A 21,299-nucleotide genomic window follows, 5' to 3' on the forward strand; every position below is an offset into this window, starting at 1 on the left:
GAGGAATTTTTGACCCAAAATGTGGCAATCCAGTTTCAGAATGACAGCCTCATAGAGTTGCCTCACAGTGTTGTGCTGAAAAGCTTTGGAAAATGGGGAAATTTTCTAACCATGCTGCCAGATTTTTTTGCATGTGGAAATTCACGGAAGTGTAATTTGGCTTCGGGAGTTTGTGGTTCCTGCCAGAGACTTTCATCATGTTTGCAAACCCTGACTTATCCAAGTAAACTGACTAAGAGCCAGTGATGTTTGAGAAGAGAGGGATGATGAGGTCATTAGAGGGACACATTAGCTGCGTCTCATTTAAGGGGCTGCATCCTTGGAAGGACGAGGTCTACGTAGGCTGCGTCATTCGTAACCCGTGTAGACCGCTAAGGCCGAACTGAAATGGCCGGTGACGGTCTGGTCTACAGAGTGCATCCTGTTTGGGTCACCACCTGATCTCGCCCTTACCGTTGTGTTAGAAACAGCCACTCCGGTCACCTACCAACAAGTAGCTAGCTATTAGCTAACATAATCACGTAACTTAACCTATTATTTTAAAGATAGTTTACTCGATTGACCAAAAACTTTCACATATAAAAGTGTATTCCTCAGCAGCTGGAGAGTCCAACGTCTCGTTTGGATTGGCGTGCAATGAATGTTGGGATACGCTGGGCTGCGAAGGATGTACCTGATGGATCCTTCATGGGCCGGTAAAGGAGGACGCATTTGTCCGCTGCATCTGAAGGAGCCTTCGATGCCAGTTGGCCTTCAGATGTGGCCTTCGAATGATGCAGCCTCTGAATTTGGAAACAGCTCAGGTGTTAAAAAACAGACGAACTGGGTTTAGTATAAAAACAAACAGGGATATCTGCCTGTCGATATCACCGGTGACACAGCTATAAAAATCAAAGAGCAGGAATACAAGTCGACTGATGATCAAAAATGAACCCTTGTGTGAGAACGCTTGTCAAATCGCCAGACTGAACCCACCCAACGTGTTAAAAACACCGTCTGTAACGAGAGACAGACACCTGAGACACACGCTTACACGCACACACAGGGTGGGACAGGGCCTGTCAGTGCGCTGTCAATCAGAACAGCTGTATTCTGGGAAGAGCACTGAAACCCCCCTCCCTCTAACCCACCTAAGCATTTTTCGCACTGACAACAACATCGCCGGAGCCTCAGGGTCTCGAGTTCTCTGCGAGACCCAAACATGACCCCGTCGCCTCCAACAAACACACCTCACCCAGGAAAAACCCTCTTTGTTCCCTGCTCCGGGAAGTGTGAATACCTCACAGTGAAAACATCCCTCTGACATGTCGAGGTGCTCTTAGTGTGTGTGTGTGTGTGTGTGTGTGTGTGTGTGTGGATTAATTGTTTTCGTTGGAAAGAGCCTCCATAATTTGTCGTGCATGCGTAGTGTTGACACAGCAAATGTGGTGAGAGGCAAATTATACTGCCCTCATGTATGTGAAAGAAAATGAACATGGTGTGTTTGCACGATAAAAAGTATGCACTTAATGCCCAAATGCATGCATAATGTTCTGTGAAAGGGAGTGAATGTGGGAGATGAATGACAGACGGAGAAAGGAAGAGAGTGAGACAGGAGTGACTTCTTGAAGGGCGTGGGTGGTTTGTTTGCACGACGAGGTACTTTTCTGCTCGCCCTCGGGCCTTGTTTGAGGGTGGTCCTTCCTCGCTCCGTGCCACTTCATTTTCCCTCGCCGTCTTTGGTGATCTGGAGAGCTGGCTTTAGGGTTTAACGACACACACAAACACACACACACACACACACACCGACACACGGGGTTAGTTCTCTGACCACCCCTGTGGAGGTAAAGTATTGCGCAGGTTGCAGAAAGCTTGATGAAACGTTAAATGGGGCAGTAAAGAGATTCTGGCTGTTCTCGCTGAAATATAAAAACAGGCACAGGGAACGTGTGTGAGTGTGTGTGTGTGTGTGTGTGTGTGAGTGGCTTTGCAGTGGGGATGTTGATGCTCCCATGCTTTGAGGAACTCTTCTCATTTGAGTAGACGCTAACAGACTGGTTGATCCCACCAGCGGGTGAACTTTAAGATGCATTTCTCCACTTCAAGGACCACCTTTCAACACCAACCAATTAAGCAACATCTCTTTGGCACGTGTTGGATCAGCTCTCTGAAGTTGCGGTCTTCACGGGTCTAAAATGACTTATGAAAATATATATGCCTGACCTGTTTTTGCCAGAGATATTACAGACCCAACCTGGTGCAGGCACAAGGGCAAAGAGTGTTAAGGATCTGTTAATGGGCCGACAATCGGGGACCTTAAATTGTTACTGTATGTCAGTTATTATTGATTTATGATGACGTTTCAGTGTCTATTTTTAAGTTCCTTTAATGTGTCTTATATGAGTTGAACTGTAACTGTATGCCACATGTAACACACTTTGTTGGCACCACAAGTTGCACGAAGGATGCGTAGACAGAAGATCTGCTGTTAGGTTTGACTTCTTTATATTCATAGCAATCTGTCTGAGGCTGCTGTTGAGTCTAATTCAGTTGCTTATATGGAGTATTTATAATCTGTGTTGGCATTTAAATTGTCAGAATAGAAGACTCCATTCAAACGTAGCTGCTGATGTTGGGCGATGAGGCCTGGCTTGGAGTCGGTGTTTCAGTGGGTCTAAATTTTGCACTGGGAATATTCAGGTGTTGGCGCAGGCTAGTCCAGGTTTTCCCGCACCGTTTCTTCCAAGTACCTCCAGATGCATTTCGTTATATTATTTCGCTGTATCGTGATATTATCGTTATCGTGGGCCACGCATCGTATTGTTTAGTTGTCCTGTGATTCCCACCCTTAGTGAGCGTTTACATCAGTAACGTGAAGCACATTCTGTAATAATGCATACATGACTGTAACTTTGGGCTACTTGTGTGACAAGAAGTGAATAAGGCTGCTTTCACACCTGACGGATTAGGTCCGGACTTTACTCGGAAAGGTTTGTTTGGACAGGTGAGAGCACGCATTTAAAAGACTCGGTTCAGGTGAGACCTTAAACAGACTTACAGTAGGACCTAATACAGGAAGCAACCCACAACAAAGTGCATTGTGGGTTGTAGACGGATGTTGACGCAGCCACGCAGCAAGGTGAGTAGAGGACAGAGAAGCCAACGTTGACTTTTGGTCTCTCGCGGGACTTGAACTTCGGCCTCCTGTGGTGAATGTCCTGTGTTTGTTTGACCCAGTCATTAACTGCCACCCCAGTACGTCTCTAGACTAAGACAAGAGGATTTTACGAAGGATCCTCATTGACCTTCCTTTGGCATTGCCCTTGTAATAACACGTTAATCTAAACCATCATGTAACTTGGTGTCAAGAAGTTGCCTTCATTTCACCTATTTCTGAGACCACACTGATTGCAACCTGTCCTAGAGAAAAAGGACATACCTGTACATATTTACTTACAGATGTTGTTACCGCGGAGCGATCTCTCCTCGCTGTAGGTCTGACTTTGTCTCTACACGTCTCACACTCCCTGCCTCTTGTTAATCTCACTTTCTACTCCGCTGAGCTCCTCGCTACCTTCTGTCTCCTGCCTGGTTTATATTTCCTCCCTCTCTCTCTCTCCTGCAGGATAATTAGATTATGTGAGGAATGTGTGAAAGTGGTTGTGTATCCAGCCTCAGCGCTGCTGTCCAGCAGGCAAACCTCTGCTGCCACGAGGAAAATGAATTATGGTTGTTTTGGAAACCGGCAGTATATAAATATATCTCAGAGAAACCCTCGTGAAAACACTGAAAGTCTCTCGTGAAAGTTTTGGGATGGGTCTCCTACATCCTGTGCCAGCGCCCACAGACTCACCTGTTGATGGTTATTGTAGATACCTGTGTGAGTTATGATCAGATGTGGTATTTAGACGTGTTCTGTTGCATCATCACAGATACCTGGATGAAAGAAGCGGGAACATCGAGTCCCTGCCACAGTATTCTCACATTCTTCTCCCCAGCATGTGGAGCGGGGGGAGGCCTGGTTAGTTTGAGACTGCTGGGATATTTAACACTCAGGTCACGTTAGTTCACCTCCTGTGCTTCTGGCCCTGATGTGGACGGAGCTGATTTGATATTATTATGTAAAGAACATGAACATCACAGCTGGCCTGGCAGGAGTGAGACCGATACAGTCCACCACCGGGGGACGACTCAGGAGAAGAGTCTAGTTAGAGACTTAGGGCCCTGTTGTGATGGGAGTACCAGGCGCCTTTCATCGTCAGAGCGTAGTGGGCAGGACGGAGTGTAGACCTGGATGAGTGCGTTCAGGTAGGCAGGAGACGTTTTTGTTGCTGTTTGTAAGCGAGCGACAGGGTTTGAATTTGATGTGAGCGGCGACTGGGAGCCAGTGGAGGGATATGAGCAGTGGAGTGCTGATTTGGGTTGGTTTGAGACCAGTCGTGCTGCTGAGTTCTGGATCATCTGCAGAGGTTTGAATGTGCATGCAGGAAGCTCACAAGAGCCTGTACCAGCAGGTGTGTTGCATGCTCTGAAAGGGGGGGCCGGTCTTCCTGATGTTGCACAGGGCAAATCGACATGGCCGAGCAATCGAGGCCACATGAACCTTAAAGGTTCGCTGGTCGTCAGTTGTGACGACTTGGACGACGTTTGGAAATACATTCTGATATACAGAATATAGTGGATGCACTTGCAAATTTGACTATTAAAGAAGTAGAGCTGCAGCGATTAGTCTTAACAAAAATCGTTGACAAATTGAACAAATTTAATTGTCGATAATTAGTCGGTTACATCATCTCCGCTTTTCATGCTGTGCGGACACGAACAGATTTCTGGAGCTGAGTTTGCTGAGGGGTGAGCCGTCTCGCATCCTCACTATCTCTGCTGAGAGTTCCTCGTGGAAAACAGCGAAGCAAAAAAGCGAGAAGTAAACAAAACATAGCAAAATGGCGGCAGCCGATGCAACACTATCGCATCCTAAAGCTTCTGGGAGCATTTCAGCCTCAACGCTGCAGAGAAGAGAATCGCCTGCAGGATCGCCTGTAAAGCGGAGCTTGTCAAGGTCAATTTTAAAAGTGTGTCACTTCATGTCTGTAGCACACACCTATAGTAATACGGACAGAAGAAATAGTCAAGGTACAGAAGCCTGGGTGGAACATTTCAGGAAGCAAGTAAGCAGCTGCTTCTTTGGGGCGTTGAAAAGCAGTGATGCCTGGAAAAGAAAAACACATTGTTATCCAGTGGCGCTGGTCTGTGAGATATCTAGTGCGTGCTGCCTTGAAGGAACCACATTTAGTGTCTTCATGCTTTTATGACAGCTTGTAATTTAGCCTACCGTTTGAAATGTTTGAGAAGTATAGCTCCTGCTTCTTACGGCCATAAAACTTCATCATGTTGCATTTTGTAGTAACTTTTCAGGTGGTGCAGCTGTGGCAACACAATTATAAGCAAATTGTTCAGAATACAGCTGGCATTTATTTCTATTCATGATTACTTTGTAAACTTTTGAATTATTTCCTTACAAAATTGAAGTGAAAAATTGGCGCCAACATTTCCCAAACTCCCGGTGATGTCTGTAAAAGTCTTGTTTAGTTTGACCAACAGTCCGGAACCCAACGGAGCAATTGAATACACCGGCAACTCTAAGAAACAAGCGTGTGACTGTTCCCAGCTGCTCCGGGTCGGGGTAATTTCAATGTGACGCATGATATATCTACAGAAAGGATGTTTTGCTCAGTCAGCTCTTTCTGACCTCAAAGCGCTCTTCATCTGCAGCTGCTCTCCTGCACGATGTCGTCACCTTCGATACGATCACATGTTGACTGTAAGCTTGAGTTGCACACAAACAAACCCGGACCCTCAGAGCGAGAGGGGGTGCTTCTTATCTGAGTGTCCGTGCAGAGCGTGCAGGCTCGATGCGATGCCATCCGTATCACAACCGGCTCTCTGATAAGAACGCGTGAAGGCGCACGCGGTTCCCTTTTGTTGTTTTGTTCTGCGAGGTGAGGCCTGGTTGTGTTTTCCACCAGCTGCTGTAGTTCTGCAGCAATGTGTGCGTCAGGTGGGTTGCCAGGTCTGTCTTGAGGTGATTGATTGACTGAGTGGAAGCTCTGTTTTCCATCTCTACCTGGCTGCACACTTGTGTGTTACATAACTGTGTTTTGCTTTTGTTCAGTGCCTCTGTAATGTTGGATCAAAGAGCATTAATGCAGACATGAAGGAGGGATTCAGAAGCTGTTCTCTACTTCTGCGTGTAGTTTGAGGTACTTAATATTGCGGTTGCTCGACCTTCAGTCACGTGAGGCAGCTTTTAAGTGAGTGTATTCCCGTTATTAGCAGCATCTCATCCTGGTAATGGTTAACTGGTTAATGCGGACCATTTGCAGAGCGGATGTGCAGTATCTGGATCTATCTGTACATCTTCCCGACATCCAGATCAGTTGCTTTAGTTTTTCCCTCCTCAGCCGCACCGGGAGGCGTGTTTACCCTGCATCAGGCAGAATAAGCAAACATTTGAGTATCTTTAGATTCAATTTAAATACCTGCAAATTGAGAGTCTGTTCGTCAACTTGAGTAAGAAATGTGTTCCCAAACATCTACGCAATCCATCCCTCCATTTGTCCGTGCCGGTGTCAGAGAGTCGCTGGTAGAGGCTGAAACAACAAAGGTTGATGTTTTAGCATCTGAAGGATGAAGCATATTTACATGCATATCACACTGCATAGATTAGGTACAACTTCCTGTGTATTTTCACATTGCAGACATATTATAATATTGTGCAGCCATACAGCAGATGTAATTAATATCTTCAGTGTGTTGAATAATATCCCTGAATAAATGTTGTGTGTGTGTGTGTTTGCTCTGCAGCGATGGAGGAGCTGGTGTGTGAGCTCCGTCTGTTCCTGGACCTGCTGGACAGAGAGTATCTGAGCGCCGGGGTCCGAGAGAGGAAGCTGCACCTCTCCAACATCCTGCACAGAGTCCTCTCTGATAAAGGTAAGACATCATGAACCACACTATCAAACTTCAGAGACACTTGTGCAATATATATATATATTATATTATATGGACAAAAATGCATTTTTTTTTTCTCCTTCTTCTCCCTCATAGAGCCTTCATTCAAGTCAGAGATCCACAGTGGTCTGCCGGCCCCGCCTCAGATGCCCCTCCCTGAGATCCCTCACCCCTGGCTGGTAAGACTTCTATCTTGATGTCATGACCTTTGACCTTACAGAGCCGCCTGTCTTTTATTCTCAGTTTCACATGTCCCCTTACATAACCTTAAAATGTCATTTAAATTCTGTTAAATTTGTGTTTAAATCCAACAAATGTCTCATAAACGAAGGCTACAAATACTGTAATAGCTTTTGCCCAGAGTACAGCAGTGTATATAAGACACCCACCTTAGCTCAACACCTCTCATTGCTTCCTCTTGCTTCCTCTTAGTCACATGAGTGTCAGCTGCAGTAATGCACCAGGACGTGGAAACCATGTGCAACGTGTTTGAGGGTATTTTTACAGACCCTTGTTAAGCAGTAGGACGGCTCGTCATGGCTTCAATGTGTTTTCCTGTCTCACACGGCGCCTTGCATCACCCTGACAGTCACTGAGGACTGCAACATCTCTGCTATGACATAATGTGTGTGTGTGTGTGTGTGACATAGCTGGATTGATATGAGGAGTGTGTAGAGAGAGCCAGCGTGAGCGTGTGTGTGTGTCGGAGCAGATGCCTCTGATTGAAAGCAGGTGGCTGTTGATGGCTCGCAAAGCCTTCTCACCATAACAATAAGCCACAACACCTTGTTCTACATCCTCTCTCTCACACACACACACATGCGCACGCACACATAAAAACACACCAAGCACAAGTCCTTACAGTGCAGTTTGTAATTAGAACCAGTCCGCAGCTCAGCCTCCTCCGGTGACCCCAGTGTGTGTCTGGAAATCGCTGCCGAGGTTTCCCGGAAAACTAGACGGGAGAGGAGGAGGAGTGATGCCTCTCTACTTTCTGTCTCTCTCTCCTCCTCTCTTTGTCTTTGCAGCAGCTTTTGAAAAACAGATTAATTAGTTAGTTGCATCAAAATACCAACAGTAATCTTAATGTGTTTTTGCCACACACAGATTGTTCATCTGAGTGTCTGACAACATTACAGAAAGGATTCCTACCGAGATAGACCTTTTTTTATCGAGCGGGATGCTGTTTTTATAACCCGAAATAGCTGCAACATCGCTCTCTTCAAAGCCACCAGACTCCATTAACAAAAACTATAATTTTAGCTCTGGGGATTACAGTAGCGGCTGGTCTACCGCTGCCTCAATCAGATAGTTTGTTTGTCTTATTGTGTGTTAAACAAATACTGTGTTGGATCCAAATCAACCGTACAAAACATCAAAGTCTCACAATAACATTAACAAACTAACCGATCAAAGCAGCGGTAGACCGGCAACTCAAGGTAAAATTAGTGTTTTTTTCCATGGAGTTTGGTGGCTTTGAAGAGAGTGATGTAACGGCTGTTTCTGGTTTGAAAAAAGCTTCTTACGGGATCTTTTCTGTAACGTTGTCAGACACTTAACACCCCTTTCCCACCAAAATTAGCGTGTTGATGCGGGTTTGTCAGGCCCGGGAAGACCCACTTATAGATTGTCTCTTTTCCCATTGCCAGTGAAGTATACCGCCTGACGTCACAAATGCGGCGGAAACAGGATTATTAAACAATGAAGATGTTACAGTGGTTAGGTCTTTATTGTATCTATCACGCATTCAGTCTGTGTATCAAACTCAGTGCAGACAAAGTTGGAACGATGTTCGAGCGCTGCTCGGACGGAGTTTGTAGCTGAGATGACGAGGAGTCGTAGAAGTTACCGCCCGAAAGGGGGCGGAGATTAGTGTGTTGACCCGGGTTTTGTGTTCCCATTAATGTCGATCGGAGCCGAGGCGATAATTACTCGGGTCCGAGTGCCGATTGTAACCTTTCCCACCATGCAAAAAAGCCGGGTGTTTTTTGACCAGTGGGAAATCGGCTTTAGAAGAACAATCTGAGCTCGTCAGTGGAAAAAACAAGCACTATTTGTAGACGTGCATTTGCTCCAAAGAATTACTTTGCAGCCATTACAATCCCTTTTCAGGACTATAAAATTCCGAAGGTGCCCTTTAAGATCCACTTGGGACATTTCTGTTAAATAACTAAAACACTCTAAGTGTAAATGAAGCCTTTATACGAATTAAACAGTAACTGGAGTTGCAGAATCAGAGCAGTAAAAGTACAATTCTCATAAATATACTTGGATGGAAACTCAGCTACTGTCTTTCATTTGCTTCCAGCTCTCTGTCTCTCTGTAGCTGTCTGTCTGCTCTGAAATTACCATTCATCACATTTCCACACTGACCTCTGGATACGCTGTCCAGGCAGGGAGAAAAAAACTCCATTCTTTTGAGCGGTATAAATTCCATCTTGCGGGAACAGACTGAAAGATAGATGGGTTTAAGGAAGAGAGAGGGGAGGAGCGCTGAAGAGGGATAGGAATAACTAGGTTAGGGAGTTAAAGAAACAAAGAAGATTTAGAGCAGAGGAAACGGGTTTTAACGCTTCGAATGCAGTTAATTTACAGAAGCGAATATTTTATACAGCACATCAGTCATGAGTTATTGTTGGTGACTGAGTGCAATAAATAGAAATGAAAGATCTGGTGAGAGAATGGACGAGCGTGGAGGAGGAAGAGACGGCCTTGGCCACGCTCTGTCTGTGACCCGTCAGGCCTCAGCGACGAGCCAAACCGACACTCTGCGAGAGCGAGAGCTGCGGCTTTAGGAGCTACATCAAGGCCCCCGTGGCAGCCATTTTGATCACTCACTGCTATATAAGGAATAATTACTTCGGAGTAGTCGTGTGGATTTACAATCCAATTTTAAATGTTGTGACAGCGTTACAGCACAGATCGTAAATTAGTCAAACAGAAAACTGTAATAGAAGACAAAGTTGTGCCTGTGTGCTGAACACAAAAGAGAAGCTAATCGAATTATACAGACCTCCATGATGTCATTATCTAATGTTTGTCACACACACCCCTTTAATTATTAACCCTGTAATAACAGACCTCCCACAGATGGCCATTCTGGTTCTCTCCTCCTTCTTGACAGGTCGCTGCGTACCAGCAGAAGGTAAACACAGCTGTGTCAGTGCGCATGTGTAGCTAGCTAACTCAGCTAGCGAGCTGTCAGAGAGGACAGCGTTTACTTTGTGGACACATTATTCTGAATGTTTGGGTGAAAGGGACAAGAACAGCATGACGGTGAAATGTAAGCTGTGTCTGGAGGATAAGTGCTCGTCAGCTGTGAAGAGCTCGACTTCAAACGTGAAGAAGCATCAGCAGCTAAACAGCTCCACAACACTGGTGGGGCTAAGAGCCTGTGTTGTATTCTTGTCATGGAAACAGCTGTGCCTAATACTGTACGCCTCTGCCCAGTTCACTCGAATTGTTAGGCGCAATATAACCTTTACAGCTCTGTATTATGCTGTCACTCCTGTTATAGGGCTGCAGAGTTACAGATTATGGGCCGTAGACGAGGCTATGCAGGGACGGTAGAGTCGATACATTCAAAGGTAGACGTACAGGCTACATGCCGTCCTGACAATATAACACATGTGGAACGAGTCACAAAGGGAGTTTAACTTATGGTAACGCAACACGTTTTAAAAGGAACATTACCCAACACTGGGAATGACATCAGAAGAAGTAAAAATACGAATGGAGGCATTGGTGGTTTCTATTGCAGAGCTTCAAGGGCTAATGAAGTTAGCAAACATATAAACTGTAATTTTATTACTTATCTAGTTATGATTGACACCATTATGAACCACTTTGCACGTGTTCATTAGCTCTTCTGAAACGTTTAAGCTAACACAGCTAGCTCTGTTGTTGGAGCATTTACATAACTGCGAAAAGTCTTTGTATTCCTGTAACTTCAGATTTGATGCTAGCATGCTAACAATGTTCTGTTAGCTGGGCACAGTCACATGTGTGGCACTCATTAGCCTCAGCTTTTACACAACAACAAAAACAGAGATGATGCGTATGAACTAGTGTAGTGTGGTTTGTGTGGTTCAGTGTGGAGTCTTGTTTCCCGGGGGCAGACTTGTTACTGACTCTCACAAACAAACACAAACACTAATGTCATTAGGGATCAGCAGACCCAGCAGGATATCCACTAATCAAATAGACAGCCATTGGGCCCTATTTTAGTTTTATCAAGCTCAAACTGGTCTGCTTTGAACCACCCAGTGGTCTTCCTCTCAGTGTGTGTGTGTGTGTGTTTGAGCAGGGTCATTAAGAAATTACTGGACAACATAACTGCAGTCCGAGGCTACGTCCACACTAATATGTTTAACCTTAGAAAAGTGCTATACAAATGGTATGAACGTTCCTTAATTGGTATTTTGGCTCATTCTGATGTCCTTTCTTAGAGTGTTTCTAAAAGCTTCATGTCATTAGAATCTGTAGATCCTCAGCCAAAAGGTTATTCAAGTCAAACAATGAACGAAAGGGCTGCACAAACATCAATACCCTTCTTTGATGTTAATAAGGAAACAATAGTGTCTTAAAACGAAACTAAAACTAATAACTCTGTCCACACTAACCTGAAATCACGTGTGATTTCATGTTTCTTCCTGCGCATGTAGGTAGAAGTAGTTGCTGTTAGTCATTAGTAAGACATATGACGTTTGTTTTATTCTGGAAAAGGTCACGTCATACGGGTGGGACGAATCGGGAAATGATGCGTTGTGACTGATAAGACCCAATCAGGAAGCAAACATTAGTGTCTCCGTCAACGTTTGCAAAAGTCTCTATTTTTAGCCATTAAACAAAATGTGCAAGTTTCAGCAGCGTTTCCAAACGTCTTAATTCCAAGGGCTCTAAAATGCCACAGTGGTGTGGACGCTAGGCGTACATGTAGCAAAAGTTATGAGTGTGGATGTAGCAGTAATACCACACACTATTCATGGGCGTAGAGCTGCGTGTGTGCAAGACTTGAAATGATGAAAAGTGGTGGCTTTGCTCAGACACACATACTGTATAAACTCAAAAAGAACCGGGATCTTTTTAAGTCGGTTTGATCCTCTCCACAACCCTCACCTCATAAATCACTCCAGGGATCTAAGGAAGAGGATCACGGCACCATTTTACAATGTGTTACATGCTACACTCCAACACATACACTCATGTATTACGGCACACAAAAACAAGGCCTGGCTCCAATTAGATTGTAATGACCACAAAGTGAGACAAGATCCCGCTGAAGTCTTGTATGACGAGGAGAATCTCTTCTTCTCTTTCTGTCTCTTTTCACACGAAGGATTTATGCTGCACTAATATTGCTCTTTTATCTTTGGCATGAAATACATTCCTGTCATCAACAAGCTCACTGCCTCAGCCACATGAATCCTTTCCATCCAGCTGTCGAGTAGTTAGAGCAAAAGTCCTGAAAGATAAAACATAAAAGACTTGTATTTGGAATTAGCTGCGCTGAAGCAAAGAAATGCACCACCAGATGCAGAATGCAGATGCGTTCCTGCTGTCGTGCATGCAGCAGCATCGGCGGTTTTTGACATTGTTTTTGTCTCTCCAGGACAAGTTCATCACAACAGATGCCTTTGAGGAGAGATAAAGTGTTTGCCGTAATGAGTCGAGTCATGTCTCTCCTTATAAAGTCGTTTTGCGCTGCCCTTGACTGTTGCCATTCGGAAGAGCTTTGCCTCATGATGTGACAAGACTACACGAGGGCTGCCCATTACATTTTTTGCTGCCTCATTGTAGAGAGCAATGCAGGAGCAACATCAATGCAGGCTGTAGACTTTACAAACCAAGACTCAAAATGACGCCTTCAGTGTTCATTGTTTAATTGCCCACCAATGCTCTTGGATGGGGCTGCCAACTGAGCTGGCACCAGCTTGTTTCTAGGTGCTCAGATTGTTTTGAGGCGAGGTTTCCATCAGCGTTCACTGATAATAAGGTTTTTACTGGGAGGGGAATCATCTGCAGAAGGCTTCTTCTCTCGGAAACAAAACCAGTCTCAAAAGCAGTTTCAAGGTCTTCTCCGGATGCATGAACGGCATGAAGGGCAACCTGACATGCAGATAGAGCACGTAAATTGCAGGGTTGCAGAACTTCTTTTTTGTCTACCATTTCGTGCTCCATTAGATGGATAGATAGATTCAATAGATTCAAAACCATCCATGTGAACGTCTGCTATCTCAAGGCTTGTCAAAATACAAACTATCTTGGTTCCAACCAATGGTTTTGGTCATAAAAATACTGACGTCTTCAAATTTCGTCAACCAACAATTCAAATAATCCCCTTATAATCACATAAACGGAGACGAGAATCAATTCCTCACATTCAGGAGGCTGCAACCAACAAATGTTTGGAATATTTTACTACATGTTTTAATGCTTCAGTCACGTGATCAGTTGCATCCTATGGGCTATGAATGGCTTCAAGACGGCCGTGCTAAAGGAGAATGTGGACCAGTCTTCTTGTTGAGACACAAATGATTTCCATCTGTGCTGATGTTGGAGAGCGGTGCCATACCCCTCCTTCCCTCCACCCCTTCCTCCTGTCCTCCCTCGGCTTCCCCCAAACAGATCCTGCGCAAGTTAACCAGCGTTCAGTGTTCATGTGATGGATATACTGTATACACACTTGCCAGATTGCTTTATACATGGCAGTCTGGGTCCCATTTGGAATTCATTTCCTCCCCCTCTCGCATTTAGAATCGGACAACCCCCTCCCCCCTGAGCTCTATCGAGGATAAATATGCGTCTCGGCCAAAGCTTCCTGTTCAAATGTAGACGACACTGCACAACCTAAATCTTCCCTTGTATGTATATATTGTTTTCTATCTCTAGAGATTTGGGGTGGCCTCTCTTCATTCACCATTTCGTACTGCCATGTTGGTGGCCTTCGACCAGCAGCTCTGTATTTGGGATATATATCAACCTGCAGTATTTTGCCAAACCAAATGTTTTCTAGCTTGAAGGGGAAACACATTGGAGCAAGGAAATGTGTCACTGTGCTTTGTCAAGCAAGAGCTGGCATCCGATCACACATCTGCAGTTAAATCAGTCCTGCTTTGGTACGTCTTTACAAATTACTGTTTTGTTTTGGTCTCCATTTGGTGCTGATGGATCCGTTTTCATATTTTACTTGATTCCTCCGTGGGGTTCCCCCGCTTTGCGGCTTGGTGAACCACAGCAAAGCCTTCAGTGACATCAGCTATTGTGTCATCGAGCCGAGACAGGAAATGAGGTTGTTTTTACGGATCGTGTTGAAAAGCGTCACATTTTGTCTCAAGGGCAACCAAACAAATGGGAAGTTGGTGATTGATTGAGTCTTAACTGCAGTGAGCAGCAGGACTTTACTAAGTGACACATGCCCACAGCGTAGCGAACTCTCACGGCCAGAACGGTTTCAGCCGACTCATAACACTCTGGAAAAAGTCCACACTGAGAAACTGGGCCACGAATGGAAAACCTATTTCACAACTTTTTTTTCCCCCACTCAAGTTCTTTTGAAGGCTCTTTACAATGCCAGCAGTTTTTTCTTTTCTTGACACATGATGTGATGGAAGTGACTTAATAAAGCACTGAGGGAAAATTGAAGCTATTTCTGCAGTCTGGTAGAGCAGTAATGCAGTTTGCGGTTCAAATGTCTAAATCTATGGATCTATGGATGACTCTCTTTTTGACCGTTAATTGGAAATGTCCCTTGCATCCAAAAGTGGGGATGTAACACTCAATGTACCAAAGAAAAGTCAATGAAACAATCACGACCTGAAGGACAGCAAAACTTTCTCTTCAAGATCATTGAGCGAGAAGTGTGTCCAAAGAAAGCTCGACGTGACAATGATGGCTAAGCCCTTCACCACTCCTTGCCAAGGGTACAGTGAGAAGAACATATCTTGCCCTGTCTTTTGTTATCACCTTCCCTATTACGATTGTCCAAGAATCGAGATTTAATGCTCGGTGCCAGAACCTGAAGCCAAAAATCTGAATACGGGAATAGGGCTAGCCTACGGTTGGAGCGGCAGAACAAGCAGTTGCCACTTAACTTGATTGTGATTGCCTAAGCAACATGTGAATTAAGCAAACACAACCACCAAAACGTAAACTTATTCAAGTTAGTCCACCCAAGGCTTTCCCAGACCAGATCAGCTATTAAATCCCTCCAGAGTGCTCTGGGTTTACCCCCAGGGTCTTAATCTGCTACTACTTGGTCCTGCCCAAAAGAACCTTGACAGAAAAACTCCCAGAAGCCATCCTAATGAGATTCCCGAGCCACCTCAGTTGGATTCTCTCAAAGCAAAGTAGGAAGGGCTTTATGCCGAGCTCAATCCAATTGTCTGGGCTTTCTATCTCTACGGCTAAGCCCAACCACTCTGCGGAGCAAACTTTGCTGCTTGTATCTGCCATTTCATTTGTTCCGCCACTACACACAGCTCATGAACATTAGTTATGGTTGGAACATGAATTACCTTATCAATCAAAAGCTTAATCTTCTGGCTCAGATCCCTCTTTACCTCACAATTCAATATAACGTATTACTGCTGTTGCTCCAATCCATCTTTTAGATAGTTGTATACTCCAGACAGTGACTGAATCCAGACACTGGACGCACTTAACTGTTTTCTATCAGAGAACCATGGCTTGAAAGTGCTGACTTGTACTTATATCTGTATTTATGTCAATGTTCCCCCATAAGTATCGAGACATTTGAGCCAAGAAATGCTAAAGACACGTGTAAAGTAAGACTTCATTCTGTAGCTTGTCTTCAGAGAGCATTTACTTGCATTGCATGAATGCCTCAATGGGACTTCTCACAAAGTTCTAGCACAATAGAAGGTTGGCATTCCAGATATGGTCCAGACAGGGCTCCATTCCTGTGAAAACAGGGTCACCCCACCCTTCCAATGCTTTTTCATAGCTAAGGACCACCAGCTCCTACCAGCTCCCACCAGCTGCTGCTGAACCACATTTACACCTCATTGTGAGGTGAGAGAAATGCAGGAAATACCCGACCCAATCTCGCTTTCCATTTGTTTTTTCAGTACAGCTGGCGAGCCGGCAAGTCCGCCAGTAACGGCACTCTTGTGGATGCACCTGCCCCGCAAAAAACACACTTAACGTGCCGGCCCGAGGCAGGAAGTAAGAAAAGTAATGGAGGGGAAGTGTAAGTTAGATTGGGGTTTAAACATTGAGAAAGGTTTTGTTTTGTCGGAGGTAACACTAGCATGGGTGGTTCATGTAAAAACAGAGAGCTGGAACACTTCGATGTGTATCGCAGAGGTTGGCAGGTCTTCAGCTTGGAGGAGGCCTTGAGTCCTGCAGAGAGGGGATTTTATCAGAGATTTAGTGTGTGTGAGAGAGAGTCTACTTTCCATTTTCTTCCCAAGCTTCTTCTTCTCGTCGTGTGTTTGAATGTTTTCGAATGTACGGGGCTCTTATGTAAAAAGTATGTGTTGTCTAATCAGCTGACATCCGGATTGAGTTTCTCTTTAACACAATGGAGCTTTCAGTGTTGCTTCTGGACAGCTGCCACTGTTGCAACCACTATAATGTATGCTATGGTTTGTTATCACAATATTCCAACGGAGTGTACTGGCATGCCTTAATGTCTGTGTGCATGAACAGACAGTATCTAGCAAACGTTGTTTCCCATTCGCTGCTTCGTCAGAGCAATTTTTACATAATAAATGACATTCCTGAGGATCTCCTCATGGTCTGCTAGCTATGTTTGTACTATGCGCTGTTTATGGTCGGCAAACACAATAGGTTTTCAGCGGAATAGCAATAAGTCGGGTTTGTGCACTCTGCAATCTACTCTCCCGCTTCCATGTGCAACCTTAAATGGACAGAGCCACACCTTGAAAACAATAACAGTTGCTTCCCCTATAGAGGCTAACGCAGAAGTCATTAGTTATTGATTAGAGTCCTTTCTCTAGCAATCTATGAATTGGAGGGACAGATGTTTTGAGAAAGCACTGGAATGAGGAATGAGTGTGTTTGATTGGCTATATACCACAAACATTTTCTACAGAATAACCTTAAATGTCCAGAATATACCAGAACAACTTGCATACCATTTAGTATAACACTAATGTTACAAATATCTCCTGTCTTAGACTCAAGTTCCAGTAAAAGTTGTAGAAAATGACCTTCGCTCCATCTTTTACAAGCTAGTTGTGTTAAGGTTATCCCAGGACAAAAGCAGGACAAACTGATGGGTAGCGAACACCATAGCCGTTTTGCTCCTTGAGCTTTCATCTTCTCTTGCTGCCTGGAATCAATTTTTAAGTCATTGCCTTGCCTTGACCTCATGCTTAAGCTTTGAAGAAGGCATGGGGGAAGGGGGAGTGTGCAGATGGCTATCGGTCCACTTATGTCCCGTCTGTCCTTCTCTGCGTGATACTGCAGGTTTCTGAAGTTTGGCAATGATCATTCTCTTGGATAATGATTCAAAGGCGACTAAGGTATCCTGATACTGCAGCTGATCTAAAAACCTTTGGTCAGTCTTTGCTTCATCTGAGCACTGACACGAAAGAAGATTAAAAACACATGTGCCTGAATAAACACGAATTGCAGCAGCTTGAAAATGAAAGGAGCGGCACGGACCAGCTGCAAAGATCTAGTCAAATAAAGTGAAGCAGTAACACCCCCTCCCCCCCAGTAACTACCGTCCAGGTGACCTCGAGCATGGCACTTAACCTCCAGTTGTACAAGTAGTGGAGGAACCAGATGCCAACAGTAGAAGACTGTGGTTGCCCTGTGCAGCTCCCAGATGTGAATGTGTATAACTGTGAGGCAGGGTGGTGCTGGAAAAGAGCGTATGCCTCAGCAAAACGATCCTCAGGATAAATAAAGCTTCAAAAGGTCATTCAGTTATTATCCTTACCTTGGGGCAACCAAAGGTCTGGACAATATTTCATGAAGCTTGCATTAAAAATCTGTTTAGTTAAAGTACCTGAAGGTCGGTTCAGATCAGAACAATCTGAACAAACCATTTTACCAGAAACAAAATGTACATTGGCTCCAAATGTCCAACAAACATTTTGGTACCAATGGAAGTACAAAAGATTAATATGTTTCCTCTAAAATCAAAGGGTATCTGAACAGCACAAAACATAACGATGAAGTTTGATGTCCCCTATAAGTCGTAGTTGACTTCTTTCCTTCGGTTGTATTTCTCAAAGGACCATATATCGAACAATTCTCGCCCTGGAGCTGCTCCAACTGCCAGCCACCCAAATTTGTCTGTGACCCATAAACGCCCAAAATAACTCCCTTAAAAGGGGACGCCTTAATGAGGTACTCAAACTCTTTTAAGGGCATTCTATTATGTTATTCGATGACCATTAATATTAAAACTAAGTCATCAGTAACAAGGGAATCTGGTTTCATTCAGCATTGTTAGCAATCAAATTAAGCCTAGAAAATCGGTTGGGTTGCCACCAGCTGGAAACATGCGTCTACACTGGGTCGTTTGCCAAGAATCATTGGAGATGCAGTTTTCCTTTTCCAAAGCCTCTCCTTAGGGAGTGGCTTTCCTGTGTCCACTCAGTTTATCCATTCCTGCGTCCCATTGGCACCATGGCAGAAACATTATTCAGGTCCAGCCCTCCTACGCAGGGCAAAAATTGATGCTTGGCATAAATGTTTGGATGTGAGTTTCAGCCAAAGGCCCGAGCAGCAGACGAACCTCCCACTCAAAGTATCCAAACCAAGGTCAGGGCTCCTTTACCACGACCTAATTACACATTATGACTGTGGAATTCTGACATTTTGATACGCATCCATGCACATGACCTGCATGTACTGCTCTTCTCATGCTTGTAGCTGTGCTTTTCTTCAGAGAGGTATTTCTGTCAGGAAAGAACGGCATTTTGACCATGACAGGACACGAAAAAGTCCTCAAAACTCTGAATATGAGTGCTTTACTTGGGCGAGGAGTTCCCTAAACTTTAGAAAATATATATGGATCCACTGCTATTTGCAAGTCTACAAGCGACAGATGCTAGTAGTACATAAACAGTTGTAATGATCGCCTTCTGTGGACTGCTTCATTAAATCATAGTTGTTTATGTTGGTAACTAGGGGTGGGAATCGGGAGTCACCTCACGATTCGATTCCTGGAGTTCCAGGGTATGCGGGACAAAACGAAAGCCTTAGTTTTCCACGACGGAGTAAGGACACATATTAAAAAAGCTGGCGGTGGTTTCATTTCTTTTCTCGCTTGCAGCTGCTCCGCCATATTCTTGCATGTCAACACGGCGCACACACTCTACGTCACAGTAACGCCAGCCTCCGGACTTGGCTGAGAATCGATTATAGACTTTCATACATTGATGCAGAATTCGTTAACAAAGCATCCCAATGCATCGTATAATCGATTATTTCCCCCACCTATATTGGTTCCCATGGTAACTTTAAGCGAACCTAACAAGATCAGGTGGTGGTCAGTCAGGAGTTACCCTTCGTGGACCACACGCTGCTTTTATATTCCTTCCTCCTCTCACCAAGCAAGTCGGCAACGACGTGAAGAATGTTTGAGCTTCTCTGCATGCAAGACTTCCGTTTATAAATTTAATAGTCGGTGGGTGTGATGCAAAATTTTGCTTCCTTCCTTCCGTCCAAATATTTTTGTTGAGCAGATTTCCAGAGTAGTTGCAATTGACTGCAGCAGCTGCTGAAACTGTGAGTAATGCACACAACTGTCTTCTTTGGAAGTAGCCTAAGTATACAAACCTCTGATTTAGAGTTTACTCGCATGTGATTTGGCATCACGGTCTGTTGACCTGAACAACAGCAGCTCATTAGGATCAGTGACCAGATAGATGTGAACCCTCTCATGAATCTGAGGAACTTCTGACAGATGGTTCTCATTCTTTACTTCCCACCACCCGCAGTTTGAGAACCAAAACTCTCCAAGTTCCAATTTCAGGAGCATTGAAAGCTTGACCCGCTTGACGTCTCAGTATTGTCGTATAATTTTGGCCTTGCTTGAGGTTTTTCCTAGAAGTTCTAGTGGGATCAGAGAGTACAATTACAAAACTGGGGGGTTTCTATTGTTCTCTATAGTAAGATTATTATCATAACTTCTGCCTGTCCACAAAGAATTTCCATTTTGTCCACTTTGAATGCCTTTGAAGGCAACTTGTAATATCTGAGATGAAAGCTTGTAAGTGGATTATAAGCTCCGATGTGTTCAGTCAGTGCGCTGTAATTACGTTATCAACAGTGTTGTCAGCGGTCCATCTGATCTGATCTCATCTGAGGTGGATCTGCGTTGTTGTCATATGATGATCGCGACCAGATGTTTGGGATATCTGTCGGGCTTTTAAAGATGATCCGATCTGGACTACAGAGGAACTTTCGTGCGTGCGTGTGTGTGTTTATCTTCAGCATTGTGACCGCAGTGAACTCCTGATCTGCAGACAGCTCGTGTGATACGACCAAGCTGTTGTTCCGGAGAACGAAAGTAAAGGAAAGTTGGATTGTGTGTTTACGTGTGTGTGTGTGTGTGTATACAAATGTGTGTGTATGCAGTGCATGCAGCGCTCTCTCCTCGCCCCGGTGCCTGTAAGATTTGAGTCACTACATAGCAGAGCAGTGGGATCACATTCTCTGTAATGTATTCTGCTGCACTCAGGGAAAAATGCTTACCCAAACAATCCTCTTCTGCATGATTATTAATGGTTTTGTTGCTTAAAATCTTGGAAAGGAAGTCATCGGGATGTGAGATATGAAGCTGTGGACCTCAAGTCAACAATTCTCCTTCTCCAACGCAAACTTTCACATCCACTTCTCAAATCTGATATTGTGGCTTATTGTTCGCAGGCTGAGTGCTTTCGTTCGCTCTCGCTTCTTTCTTTCCTCCTGTCTTCCTCTCTGGGGGATTTTATTTCTTTTTCTTGTCAGGGCCGGGATAGGGAGGAGAACTCTGGCAGAGCCGGAGTTTAGCAGGGCAGCGTATCCCTGCCAAGAAATGAGTTCACCGAACCGCTGTTTCCCCCAAAGGAGATGTGATAAGGTTTCTGCTGCAGGCCGGGCCGGGCCCAGCACTTGACTTAAAGAAAAACAGGCGAGATGAGACGAGGATTAAGAGAAGAGGGTTGGGATGTGTTGACTGAGACAAAAGAACTGAGGAGACCTTACTTTGCACTGAGCAGGGAGAACAGAGAATGCCTCACTACTATATTCCACAGGATCTGTGTCCGCCGCGACCTCTGAACTTGATCGCGCCAACTCAAGTCAAAGCTCGTGTTTGCACA

The 21,299-nt window shown here is 44.6% G+C and overlaps 1 protein-coding gene across 2 annotated transcripts in view; it reads left to right on the plus strand.

Annotated features, from left to right (window-relative positions):
* Positions 1 to 21,299, plus strand: part of afap1 (actin filament associated protein 1) — a 53,396-nt gene that overhangs the window by 8,273 nt on the left and 23,824 nt on the right. For both annotated transcript variants that reach the window (XM_069672440.1, XM_069672439.1), the window contains exons 2-3: positions 6,844 to 6,972; positions 7,087 to 7,169. In XM_069672440.1, the coding sequence (XP_069528541.1) occupies positions 6,844 to 6,972; positions 7,087 to 7,169 (212 nt within the window). The remainder of the gene's footprint in view (positions 1 to 6,843; positions 6,973 to 7,086; positions 7,170 to 21,299) is intronic.

This window comes from Semicossyphus pulcher, unplaced genomic scaffold, assembly GCF_022749685.1.
Source record: "Semicossyphus pulcher isolate SPU_LCO1_2020_fin unplaced genomic scaffold, fSemPul1.0.p SCAF_21, whole genome shotgun sequence".
Classification (NCBI taxonomy): Eukaryota; Metazoa; Chordata; class Actinopteri; order Labriformes; family Labridae; genus Semicossyphus; species Semicossyphus pulcher.